The sequence below is a fragment of the Pseudopipra pipra genome, chromosome 14 (assembly GCF_036250125.1).
Source record: "Pseudopipra pipra isolate bDixPip1 chromosome 14, bDixPip1.hap1, whole genome shotgun sequence".
Taxonomy (NCBI): Eukaryota; Metazoa; Chordata; class Aves; order Passeriformes; family Pipridae; genus Pseudopipra; species Pseudopipra pipra.
This window is the reverse complement of record NC_087562.1, coordinates 161613-175605: the sequence shown is the minus strand read 5'-3', so window position 1 is coordinate 175605 and position 13993 is coordinate 161613. Positions and strand designations below refer to the sequence as shown.

Genomic DNA, 13993 nt, shown 5'->3' with positions numbered 1-13993 from the left:
AGATCTGACCAGCACAGAACTATCAACACCAGCTGGGAAGAACTGGGGAAGAGATGGAGCAGGCAGGAGAGTACTTCTGACTCAGGCTCCTTCAGTCCCTTTCCTGACAAACAACTTCTAAGCAGTTTGGCACTGTGCTCTCTCATTACCCCTCCCCAGCACACACTCAAAAAAACAGGAAGCCAGAAATCTAATGAACACCAAAGCCAGAAGTCTAATGAACACCAAAGCATGCTTAAGACTGTGGACACAAGATAGTTGGAAGTCTAAATCACCCAAATCATTTTCGGACACAATGGATAAACAGGTAGATTTATTTCAGCCTGTACAAACAAATACTCCCCCTTACAGTTCATGTGTTAAAATAACCTGTTAGCTGCTCACACAAAAGGACAACACTAAGACCTTTACAAATCATGTCAATAATTCTACTAGATTATTTACCAATAATTATTTTTGTCCTATTAAAGACTGTAGAGAGAATCCAATCTCTAAGATCCCTCTAACCTATCTTAAGGGACTAGTAAGCATACAAATACAACTCGGGTGAAAGAAATGAGAGGAAAAAGAATGAAAAAAACTCAGGTAATAACCCTTAAGAGGGAAAGGAGCAAGAATAGCTCAAAACAAATCCAACGCAGGGCTTCAAGAAGCAGAAGGTAAACAAACAAAGGGAAGTCTCACAGTAGGCAAGTGCAAGGCAAAAATGAGTTATGGCAAAGCCCAAGGGGAAAAACGGAATTATGGAAATCTGGTTACCTAATAGGAGAGCTATTACATCCAAACAATCCTACTGGGGAAGGAAAGACAGTAAAGAAGTTGGTCAAGTAGTGAGGCCTTCACTGTGCATAAAATGTAAGAAAGCACTCAAGACACAGAAAGTAGGTCAAATTACTAAGGTAGAGTGTAAAATTACAACAAGCACATGGGGGCAAGATGCTAGACACAGCAGACCTGGCAAAATACAAAAGACCAAGAGAAGCAGTGCCATTCACATCAAAAGCCCACAACCCTAAAAAGGCAGGTGTGTTAAAAGCTTTTCCTTTGGTAAAGTCAACTGAGTAAATTGCTAACAAAGGTAACAGCAATACAGAGTAAAGAAAACTGGACTAAAAGGTTAAAAAATACTGAAGAATTATGGCCCAATAAGTTCAACTTCAGTTTTAGAAGTAGTATTAATAGTTTATTTGTTCCAGTAAGCATTTGAAAGGAGACAGAGAAACTAAACGAGTCACTGTTTGCTAAGAACAAACCACGTCAAACAAATTATGTTTTATGATCAAATGAGATCTTCTGGATCAATGGCACAGAAAGAAACTCAACTTGGTTTTTACTTACTAAGACTTCTAATACTACCATGCACAGAGAAGCCAAGGAGTCTTTAGAAGTTTAGGGAAGCCTTCTTCCCCACCCTGCTGAGATCAGGTTCACTACTGAGGGATCACAAAAAGCAGCAGATGCTTTATATTCACACAGAGTAAAAGCTATATAAAGCTGCAGACTTTCACTGCAATCTCACATCAGGTGTCAGTGCCATCCAATGTCAATGAGAACCAGAAGGTCTCTCCTTTTGAATGTACATTTGCTCCTGTCTGGAAACAGATCCGTTTCCAGGAGCTCCTCTTCAGTATTAAAACAGCGCTGGCTCATCCCTTCCTAAGCTGCTAACTACACTTCAACATAAGCTGTCTAACTGGGGAATGTACCTCAATAATATCCAGAACAACTGCTTCTAAAGCACATTTTGCTCGCTACTTGCTGTATCAGAGTGCACATTCAGGACTGGTAATGCCTGCCCACCAGTTGTTCGCTCCTCAAGGATGTACTGGCACATGCACACGTGCAGCTGTGCAGTCACCAGATTTCTCTAGAGAAGGAAGGTCAACTACAATCAAATGTCTGAACACAAGCCCTGTGCCAAAATTATCCAAACTGCTTTATTATTCTAAGTTTGTAAGCCCATAAACAAACAGGTTCAGACTACAGGAGTTGCAATAAGGTATTAAGAAAGTGCAACTTGACCTAGGTCGTATAAAAATACTACTGTGAAAATAGGATCAGTAATCACATCCTTTAAATAGAATGAGGAAAGACTTGGGCATTGCCACAGACATCATGAGTGTCTCCCTTCCAAACTTCAGAAAGGATAACCATCTATTCTGTTTTCCAGTTCTGTCATGACAGTAACCACTATCTCTTTCTGAACACAATGGTATTATAAAAAATGTTAAAAAATATCTCTAAGTAGGCACAAAAAGGATATGCAGCTCCATTTTTTATTGCATTATTCTGCAGATTTGCAGTAGTTTATATATTTCTTGGGATGAAAGAAGAGTTAATCTTCACAAAGAACCCAAAATACCCAATAATCATAGTTTTCCTTTTGTGCATTTAAAAAGACAATTGATCAGAGTTCTTGTTGGTACACCACACTGAAGCTCTATAACTGGATATTTAACTCCAGTTTTCCATTACAAGCTTAAGTTCTCCAGAGACACTTCCTACAGGCTTAAACACCAATTTAAAAAGAACACAACCCAAAAAATCCACTAAAAAACATAGCAATGTATTAGTTTATAAGAAGTATAGCTGATTAGTAAGCTAAACATGGTACTGAACAAATTGTGAAAACAATTAAGGGAGCAAGGTGGAACAGGGGGAAACACATCCTTCTAGACCAAATTTGGTAACACACGAAACAGTAGTGCAAGTTAAAGCTTTCGGAAAGGGATGGTTTACAACAACTGTCATTTTATGAAGCAGTTCTTCCTCTTCAATGATTTTGTGCTCTGTTTCATGGTCATATCAGATTACTCGAAAAAGGACAAAAATAAATGTCACTTCTGTCAATCATGTATGCCAGAGGCAGCTCTGTCATGCCAGTCACAATTGCACTCATTTTATTGTGTTAAGCAAGAATACTAGAAAAGTAGAATCAATGAGTTTTCTCCAAATTCCACTCTGGATGAGAACTCATTATCCTTGGTAGAAATGCAGAAGAATAAAGAAGCTGCACTAGCTTAAGGAGCTTAAGCAGGAGAATAACACAGCATATCAAATGTTTACAACTGACACTGATTAAAATAAGAGCATACTCGCTCTCAGAGTGTAACTACACGGTAAGTTTTCTTCAGCAGCAACTATCCTCCCACACAAAGGGGGAGGGGAAATGAGCAGTGAGGTACTTTTAACACATATGAGTTCGGCAATCAGATTCACAGTGCACTAACATAAACACCTGTATATACACAACTGACAGAATGGCTTTGGGACATGGGGAGAACCGAGCAACCAGGGCAGGAACCGCAGGTGTTCACCATCAAATAAAAACATAACATGCAACTAAACCCTTAGGCCACAGCCTGGTATGCATTTAAACTCGAATGACTGTCTAGTGTACATCCAGCTTCACCCTGAAGTAATGGAACTAAGTTTCAAATAGGGAAAGAATAGCTTTGGGATACATTGATAAAAAGTGATGTACAAAGCAGGTGAAGAATTCAACTTGTAACTGTAAGGTTCAACAAGAATTAGCCATTCTAACTTCAGTTACAAACAGAAAAGAGCCCCTGGAAGTGCTGGGCAGTGTTTATACCTGTGTCTTCTCCAGCTCTCCTACTATTTCTGGTTGATTACGAAGCATGTCTTTATATTATAACCTTATAAAACTTGTGGTTCAGTATTTACAGATTATTCATTAATACTCATAACAAGTTAAAAAAAAAATCTACTTTTTGCTTTAAAAGTCTCCAAGTTCTCTGGGCTCCCCTTTGCTTCCTTCTTTTCTCTGTGGTTGTCATTTAAGAACACACACTATTTCACTGCAGAATACCCCTGTACACAAAACAGAAGCTGTTGCCCTCCAGTTTGATGAAGCCTCATTTACCATTCAGTGTCAGATCAAAAGTCAGCTTAACATGACCTAGTAATTCAGAGCTATCAAGAAATACACTGTGGCCTTTTGGAAGATTCTTAACACAGTACATCAGCACAGCAGTTACTAACACACAGCATCAGCAGCCTTTTTGACACTGCTGTTCTGGAGATGAAGTACGTTGTTCTACCTGATCAGTCAGAGTCTGCAAAAGGACTGCAGCCCATGTGCTTAAACATGGGAACCAAAGGAAGACTGAACACTTTGAAACCAGTGTATTGTGCCTGACCCACTGGAAGAAGACTTAACATAAAGGTGAGAAGATTAGGCAAATACTGATTGAAAGCAGTAAGGGAATTATATGCTGTAGCTGCCAGCCGAAGAGTTGCCTAGATTCCTGGTATTGCAGGCCAATCTATTGTGCAGAACTCCTCCTTTGTGGGGGCAAAACTAACAGACTCCATAAAAAGGCTCTTCAGTTATTCAAACGGAGTGAACTGAAACCCCCACCTAATTACCTACACGGACGCCTTTACACCGACCAACTTCTAACACCAAGGAGCTGCTGACAACAACCTACTGCTCTGTACAGACACTGCCCGTTTACAGTCTGCTCCAGTCCTGAACCAAGCACTGGGTAGAACCAAAGATTCCAAGATCAGAATGTGTAAGTCAGGCCACATCAAACAAAACAGACAGGAGTGTGCAAGAAAATGTAGATTTTATTCTTACAGGAGAGTATAGTGACGTAGACCAGGATCTTTGTGAAAACTGGTAGAAAAGGAAAGCAATAAGCCAGGGCAAGATGTTTGAGTGGGGAGCAATTACACAGTAAGAGGAAGAGAGACTGAAATGGGGGCATGTCCCTTTCTGATTATCAAACAGAGCATGACATAGAGATGGAGAACTGGTATTGACAGTATCTGAACAAACTAGTTTAGGAACTTTTCACATCTCAGCCAAATTACACAGCACTTCTGCAGCTGTCCTACGTGATAGAGGGCAAACCATTCCACAGCAGGCAATCCTATCATATTGTTAACTTGGTATTTGGGATTATTAATTATTACAGCTTTTCACCAATATTTTATAATACAGCTTAAAGGTAGACTTCAGGTGCATGAAGCTCAGAAACTCTGTACATCAAAGGACTGTAATGAGCCAGGATGATAGTCTGAAACTGTCTTGTTTTCCCAACTGCTCCCAAGAATGCAGAATCAGAAATACCTTGATTTCGCTGTGCTGGATTGATACAGTAACAGGGAAAATCAGGAATCAAACAGTCAAATGAGAATGCAGAGGCTGAAGCTAAGCATGAACACAATTTTTTTTCAGCAAGTTTCAGAATGATCCCCTCGAATACATGGAAGACTGTATTAGCACGTCTCATGACGGTGTCACGTGTAACTTTGCCCTGAAACTTTGCATGTCTCTGAAAGCCCTAAATAGCTTGTGTTTATTCCAGTAGGAGTGGAAGTTCTATCACATACTATACCTCACCAGCCTAACCTCGTGCCCCCACCCCAAAAAGCTCGGCAATTTGGAAGACAGCAGCATTTGCTCTCAAAAGACTAAAACTGACAATCTACACTGATGAAATACAGAGACTCTGACGTAATTTAAAGAAGCTATGCAAAATACAAAATTTTAACAGACTTTCTTAGTGATTCTTTGGATTAAACCACATATTCCCTCGTGGTCTTGTCATTTGAGTACATTTATCCCAAATGACGCCGTTAAAGCCTTTTGTAATCATACAGTTATTCCATCTCCTCATTTCCTTTGTGTCCCCGACTTAGGGAACAACTTCTAGAAACCATCTAAAGATACACAAGTAGCTATAAATCACTGTAGATACTATTACAGCCCATTATGCAGCCATCAAACCCAGTGAATCATTGTCACTAACGGTTCACAAAGGCAACATGACTGTATGAGCAGTTGGTCATTCTGTCGTGCTTTCATTTTGGGTAAGATACAAAGGGTTACACTGTAAAACAACTTTGGTTAGAAGGTAACAGTTTGTGCCCTGGCCCAACTACAATCAGTCATGATTCCATTCTCTCTCCAGCATAGTAAAAATGCTGCTTATCACTGAAATTATGTTTTAAGTGGTCTTCCCATTTTTTTCCAAAACTATTAAAAAAAATAAAATCTAGGATTAAAAAAACATTTCTTGCAGCACTTGTTCCCAAAAACACGAAGCCTCTCATTAACCCTCTCCATCAACCTGCCGAAAAAAATCCAACCTGCCGAAAAAAATCCAACCAACCAACTAACCTCTCCCCCCCCAAAATATTCAACTCCATACAGGAATTTTTGCTATATTAAAAATATTTCATTTTTAGAAGTGATGACTCAATTCAAAGTGCAGACTGAGAAGCTATTTTTTAAGCAAGCAATTCCTATTAATTTAAATATTAATACGAATAATATGATTCTACATTTCTGATATTAACAAATTAGTTGTAAGCACCTGCTCATGTTTTACCTACAAACATCTTTCATGTAGCCTCAATTGAAGTTTTTGGTTCTGCTTTATAAAACCCACCAAAATCACCACACAACACTAACTCAAACCACATGCAGAGTTCTATGTTCATGAATTTACTATTGGAATATCACAGGTTTGTAGTCAGATCCCCAAAAAGTTCATTCTTCTCTCCTTCCACCAGGAACATACAAATGAGAACTGGGTCTCCCAGAGAAAACTGACAGGAGTATCTTCTCTTCCATCACACCTATAGGCCTTTGATTGAGAAGTGACCATTCAGTGCCACTCACATTCCATCAGAAGAGCCACAGAGGTGAAGTTCAGCTGTTTTGTTAGCCCCTCACAAGCTGTGTAGGCCGCACCACAGCCCAAAAACTGCTCCTCGACCAGACCTGCAGTGCTTCAGATTTTAACTCCTCTTCCCTGAATGACTTTGAACAGTTATACAATTTTTTACCGTTCTATTTCACCAGTATTTCAGAAGAACACTCACAGCTGGGTGTATTAAGGGTAGAAGAGAATGCTGGATTTTTAATAAGCTTGCTCCTGCCTTGCAGTTTTAGTTAGCCTTCCTGATCATTTCACTCATCTTGAATTCCAGTGTCATTCGAACCCCACACGGCATGCCTGGACAAATGCAAGGACTTGGATGTTGTTTTACTGGCTAGGCTTACTGCCAAGCCTGCTCCACGTACTCCCCTGGCCCACTAGGGCAGCTTGAGGCAACAACTCCCGTATTTACGTTATTACTGTGAACAGCCAAACCGCTGCTTACTATTGACCCAGGCCCCATGTACTCTAATTTATCCTCACTCACTCACAGCAACATTACTGATTTGGCTGTACTTCAGGTGGGATACGACAAACTACTTGCAGTTGTACAACACAAACCAAAGGAAAGGGACCATCATGTTTTAAGCAGAGGGTTACTTTTGACTTTGAAGAAAGAAGAAGCTTATTTCTAAGTTTCAGAAATATGTAAGACAAAAGCACTAGCCCAAATGCTTTTGTACCCTGCCCATCTCCCACATCCCAACTCTCAGGATTTGTTTTCATTTGCACTGTGCCCACAATTCAGATGGGAGGGAAGGGGACAGAGTGAGGTGTGACTACGAATTCACATATAAAGTAAGTGACATTTTATCAAACTGGGGATCTTTGTCAAATCCCTGCACTACATAGTGACTCACTACAAAGTGATTCTCGATGCACTATGCAGTGATCAAAGAATGATATTGCCGAAACAGAAAAGTTATGAAATTAGATTAGCTGCAACTACAACTGCTTTGCGACACCACTCAAAAGAGTTTGACATTTTCCCTGAATGGTCTCACACTGGTCAAGCTTCATCCAAATAGGCAAGACTTCACTCAGCCAGAATACTGTGAGAAACCACAACATACTGAAACATGGCAACTTCCGAGGATTACCATCTTAATCTCTTCCTCTTAATTGCCAGGCAATTCTTGAATTCCTTGATCCCACTTTAATACATATTTTACTTTGGTTCTTCCTCAGTGTTTCTCTAAGTTATCTTGAAGTCAAAAGGGTTCCTGTCACAGACCCTCTGTTTTTGGTCAGCTGCAGCTGTTTGGCTTTCCCTCCTCCCCCCTATCAGCAGATTATATAACCACGGCCTACAACTGATTTGCATTGTGTCCCTGCGTGTCAATCTTTCACATGCAGATACCAGCATCCACTAGCTTGTAAAATAAAATGATACTAACTAAATTTCCCACAAGTGGTGGTTTCTATCACAATACATTTAATACTCAGTATCTAATAAACAAATATTTCTGTTAAAAAGTGTCATTTATGCTTAAGGGACAACAAAAGAAACAGATTCAAGCAATTTATCCATTCATTCCTTTCTTAAAGTTGCACCAGCTGATCCTACTCTTAACCCATATGAGCACTCTTTTGTATAGCAAATGTTAATGGACCAGCACAGACAGCTGTAATTTATATGGAGGGATCAAGTTATACATATTAATGACAGTTACCAATTTGTGCAAAGACTTTCTCTCCTACCCATTCATATAGGCAATCAAATCTAAGCAGAATCAAAATATTTTTTAAAAAGTTCACTTTAAGTGAACCATACAAGGGTGCAAAACAGGCTGTTAAAAAGACTTCAAAAGATGTCTCACAAGTTCCTCCCACTCAGCTAAGGAAAGCAAACTTTGCAGCAGAAGTATGTGAACACAAAAATTAACTTCACCAAGAGCAATCCTCAGTCAACTCACACCTCAAGTTCACAGCTATTGCCAGCATCCAGCTGTTAATTTTCCACTCAGTCTAATTATAAGACTACTCTCTTTTCTACCACAACTTGACTTTCTTAGTATTGTTTACCTTAATCACCACCTCGAGGAAAAGAACAAAAAGTTCAAGCATGCTGCAAACAAACTTCTGTAAACAGCTTCAGCTGTTTTTTACTATCTACCAACAATCCCTGACAGCAACACCAGTCATGAATACACATTTAAGAAGGGAAGAAAAATACTTTACATATTCATGATCAAGGCAAAGCTATAAAGACTAGTATTGTGGTGGTGTTTCATTACAAATCAGTAGTTTTAAGACTTCTCCTATATATCTAAATTAAATTACATACATAGTGCCAGTTTTTGCTACAGAGAACTCTGCCTAGCTGAGGCAAAATTCAGTGCCCATCATTGCTTCAGAGCACTTAAACACAGGCAGGAGGCAACTGCTGAGCAGCCTAAGCAGCTCACGGATGCTCACAGAGAAAGGTTTGACACAAAAACCTTCAGAAGAAAAGATCAGGTATTACTCTGACAGTCACTGTAGCAAAATGTGTATGTCAACCATGATATCCAGTAACAAACCAATAACCTAATATCTCTAAGCTAGAGGAAAAAAATCTCAAAGGAGAACGAGTAGAAGTTTTCAAATTAACAGAAGATAAAAATCCAGATATATTGTCCATAGCCAGAGAGAGGTTCCAGTTCCAAAGATGTTTTGGAAATGTCACTAAATTCACCACGCAACTGGGATATTTTTCATACTTTTCAGAAGAAAAGTAAGATAGATTGTGAGATTCATTTGCAGCAAGATTACTAAACAGTATTACTTAACCAAATGTTAAGTCACAGGAAATACAGAGAATCTCTTTTCAGCTCGTTTCAGGGCTTCCAAGAAAATAAAACAAATACTGTGAACCTGAAGTCCAAGGAGGGTACTCTTATTAGTTCTTTTAAAGGACTTATATCGTGGGAAAGCAAATAAACAAAATTAACCAAAGATGATTACTTATATTGAAATATTAATTTCTCCTCTTCTACTTCATAACCCAAGAACAAAAGGAAGAAATTGCGGTGAAATTCATGTATTACTATGTTTCACTGGGTAACAAAACATTAGCCCCTCTTTTGCTCCTAAAATTCTTCATCAGAAATAACAGGAACATTTGAGACAGGATTCTAAACAGCAGTACCAATAACTCATCTGTCAGAATTTCCTACGTAATTAAATAACTGATTTTCTGGATATTGAACAGTTTGCAGCCTCCTTTTTAGTTAGTCCTGATTTCACATACCAACAAGAAATGATTTTGCATTATACAGAACCTTACAAGATCCAGAGTTCCCAGCTTAGCACTACATACCCCAAGTGTGACTCTTACCTTGTAAAAACTCATTCTTTAAAAGAGAAGATGAACCCTTAAAATAAAACTTCACATAAAGAAGCTATCATAGCAACTCGTAGTTGCTTCCCTTTTGCACAGTTGGCATTTAAACAGTATAACACATCCCTCAGTAGTGAAAATCTTAATGCAGCTTCGTTGCTTAATAAATTTGAGGCAGACTTCCCAAAATTATCCTGAATAGTATTGCAAAACTATGTGTGGGTGGTGGTGGTGGTGAAGAGAATGGTGGTATCATTAGAAAAGCATTAAAGCTAAATTCAATTATTCAAGTGTCACAGATTACATCTCAAAAATCTCTTCATCAGAAAGACCAAACAAGGTGGCACCTCAAATACCAGAACTGATTGAGTTTTAGGACAATCTCTTGTAGCAGCCTGTACAGGACCTGAATGATACTGTAACTCACATGCTGACAGGGACATTTCAAATGCAACTGATATAAGGTGGCACGAGGCAATCAGATGGTACTGCAGTGACCCAAACAGTTTTGCAACAGAGATTTGGTTCACTTCAGAGTGCTCTACAGCATTACCTTTGGGCACTGGAGGCTTGAATATTTTGGTCAGAAAAAGATGAAGCTCATTAGAACCTAGAACTGTACAACCTCTTTTGAGTGCCAAACACTACAAAACTGAAATGACAATGTCTTTATTCTTTAGGACAAGGACACTAAACTATCAGAGAAACAGAGAGCAAGATTTTGCAGAAGGTGCTCAGTACCTAACATCCACTTAAAAGCAGCTGAAGAGCTTTTGAGAATCTCTTATTTAGCAACTACCTGAGCAATTTTTTACATCTGCTCACAGGCTATCTGAAATGGGCTGCCACTTTCAAGCCCAGTATGCTGCAAAACTTGCAGTATTAGACTAGTGAGTTCAAGGATCGTCAAGCCATCTTTCATGCATTCTCCTCTGCAGCAGGAACCACAGCTTTCAGAGCAAGCAAACAAGCACTACTGCAGAACGGAAGGATCGATTCGTGCCACTTAGCACAAAACTACGTATGTTAGTCGTACTATCCTGCAACCCACTGAAATTGTTTTGTGTAATAACTCACAATCCCAGTTGATTTAATTTCTCTTACTGTTCTTTTAGTGTCATAAAAAGGGTAATCTAGTACCTGGGAGTAGTGTTTTCTTAGTAGTTCAGGAATCAAAAGTATTTAAAGCAAATGAAAGAAGAGTTCACCTTTTCTTCTTTTGATTAAAGATACAGTTAAATATAAAACATGTATACATAAATATTTATACATGTACATATATAAAAGAATAAAATCCTCACAACACTACAGTAGTCCCAGCATAAAAGAGCGCATTAACAGAGATTTCCATGTTATTTATGCAAGAACTCAGTACCAGACACTTCTTTCATCCGAAATGCCAGTCTCAAACTTCTAGAGATACAGCATGAAGCATCAGAAAGTGTTTTCAGGTGTTCTCCATGATCATGGAAGACTTAGTAATTTTAATATTATTTATTTCAAATTTAAGCAACTTTCCCTGTGATGTATATGTTTTATTATTAGCATACATTTGAAAAAAATTACCTTTCTGCTCACTTTGCAGCACAACAGACACCACCACTGAAGCAAGTGATAAGAGATTGTGAAATACATGCTTTAGGGAGCTCTAGGAACTTTTTTTTTGTTCCTCTAACTAATATATTTGGAAAAGGGGTAACGGAAAAAATAAGGTTTCCAATATGGGCCCTCTCAAATGAATTCTAGTTCATCATATGTAGAATACCTGTGCAGAATTAAGAGATGAGCTCTGGCAATAATTTTAATAGAATACATGAAGGCAGACACTTACTCTAACCCTTTCCCCCAAAGGCCACATCTCTGCACAGCAGGCGAGATCATCTCCAGTATTAAACAAAACAGTAAAATTGTTTGAGTGTCAGATGCAGATGCAGGATTTCTTACTGAAAGCTACAGCAAACAAACTAATTCATGGTCCAAATACTGTATTTTCAAAATTAATGTAAGAATAGCTGTAACTTATTAAGCATGCAAAATTCTCTATATTCAGTGTAACAACTGAATTGCTTGTCAAGGAATGCTACCAAACTACAAATATCATAAGAGTCAATTGATACCACACTAGTATTTCCAGTTTTCTGAGCAACTTGTTCTCTCATTCTCACCTACCGCTAACAAAGGAACATAGTTTAGACTACCAGTTTTATGTCAAAATAATAGAAACGGGGATGTCATAATTATTTTTGTTGTAATTTGTTTACATGTTTTCCATTGTTTTCATATAATACTGTAATGCATTTATCAGGCTAGCAGAACGCAGGCCCCCTTCCCAAAAAGCACCATCTGCTACTCCACTAAGACGGAAAATATGCAAAGAAAATCTTCCCTTATCTGAACGAATCTGCAAACTAAATCTGAGCATCAAGAAAGTCAGGGATTTTATAAGAAGTTCATCCCAAGTGTTCACACACAGCTGTATCAAACAAATTTTCTTCTAATCAACTTAGACAACCGAGTCAGAGAACTAAACAACATGGCTGCATCATTTAGCCTGGATACAGTCGTGTTTCAGAACTATCTCATCATCTAACACTTACACATAAAACAGCCCTTTAGCAATTAATACTTATTTCAAGTGGGTTAGAAAGTAAAGCATGCAGCCATCAAACTCTGGTACAGCCACGCACTGCACAGCTGGCCCTTATTGATTCTTCACACCGTAATTCACAGGGAATACTTTACTTTTTGCAGTTTAAAGAAATACGAGGTTTTTTTCAACAGGATTTTCAGGCTGCAATACTACAAAACAGACTAAAATGGAAGCACTCCGAGCATCCCGACACGCCGTGTTTTGCCCATCCACACGTATATAAAGTCTGTAGGAACACACTGGAGTAACTGTGATGTTCTATAGACGGGAAACACTTCGGTGGAAACTTTTCGTCGCATGCGCCTGAACACGTCTCCGGTCCAGCCCCGTTAACACTTCGCCGCTCCCGGGACCCCCCCGCGCTCCCCGGGCTCAGTGGGTGCGGGGCCACCGCATCCAACCCAGGGCCTTTTCCCTTTATCTCCCGGGCGGCTCCTCCCGCACGACGCGAGCTCTCGGGTTTCTTTTCCCAAAGAAACTTAGACGGGGAGAGGCCCGGTCGGCCCGGCCCGCCGCCCCCCGAGCCCCCGCGGGCCGAGGGAGGGCCGGGAGCGGCGCCGGACAGCGGCCGCGGCCTGAGGGAGGGAGGCACGGCCAGCGCCGCTGCCCCCGGGCTCCCGCCTCCCGCGGCCCCCGCTCCCCTCCCCGCCTCGCTCGGAGCAAAACAGGAACCCGCCCGACCCGCACCCCGGCCCCGGGGCGCACCTGCGGGCCCTAGCGGCGGCCCGGGGCCGGGCTGCCCGTCCTCGCCGAAGATCAGCCTGAAGTCGAACTCGTCGGTGGCGCCGCAGTTTGCCGTAGTCATGGGTTTGGCCGGCGAGGCGCGGCGAGACCCCGTCGCCCCTCAGGGCCGCGCCGGGTCCTGCCGGGCTGCGCTCGCCCCTCAGGGCCGCCGCATAACACCGGAGGGGCCGGAGCGGGGGTGAGGGGCGGCGGCGCGAGCGGCGGCTGCGGCTCCGGTGCCCGGGCGCTTCTGTCACTCGGGGGGGGCGGGCGCGCAACTCCGGGCCGCGGCTGGTCCCGCCCCCGCGCCTCGCCCCGGGCAGCGCCCCCCGAGCCGGCCCTCCCTCCCTCTGCCCGCCCCGCCCGCGGTGACGTCGCGCCACCGACAGCGCCCCGTGACCGCCACCGGTCCTGGGAGGGAGGAAGGAGGGGCCGCGCCGCCGCCGGTCATGTGGCGCGAGGAGCCCGCCTGGGCCCGCCCCCCGCGCCGCGGGGGCTGCCGGGGGTTGTAGTTGGCTGCCGGCGGCCAATCCCGGGCGGCCAGCTGCGTGCGGGGGCGGGGCCGCGCACGGGGCGCGGTGCCACGTGTCGCCCCCGCCG

The 13993-nt window shown here is 41.7% G+C and overlaps 1 protein-coding gene across 5 annotated transcripts in view; it reads right to left on the bottom strand.

Annotated features, from left to right (window-relative positions):
• Nucleotides 1–13718, bottom strand: part of NFATC3 (nuclear factor of activated T cells 3) — a 65087-nt gene extending 51369 nt beyond the window's left edge. For 3 of the 5 annotated variants that reach the window (XM_064670570.1, XM_064670569.1, XM_064670571.1), the window contains exon 1: nucleotides 13376–13717. In XM_064670570.1, the coding sequence (XP_064526640.1) occupies nucleotides 13376–13475 (100 nt within the window). In that variant the 5' untranslated portion in view covers nucleotides 13476–13717. Of the gene's footprint in view, nucleotides 1–13375 lie in introns of all 5 variants that reach the window. The other 2 variants (XM_064670568.1, XM_064670567.1) reach the window with 2 other exon arrangements.
• Nucleotides 13719–13993: the final 275 nt, after the last annotated feature.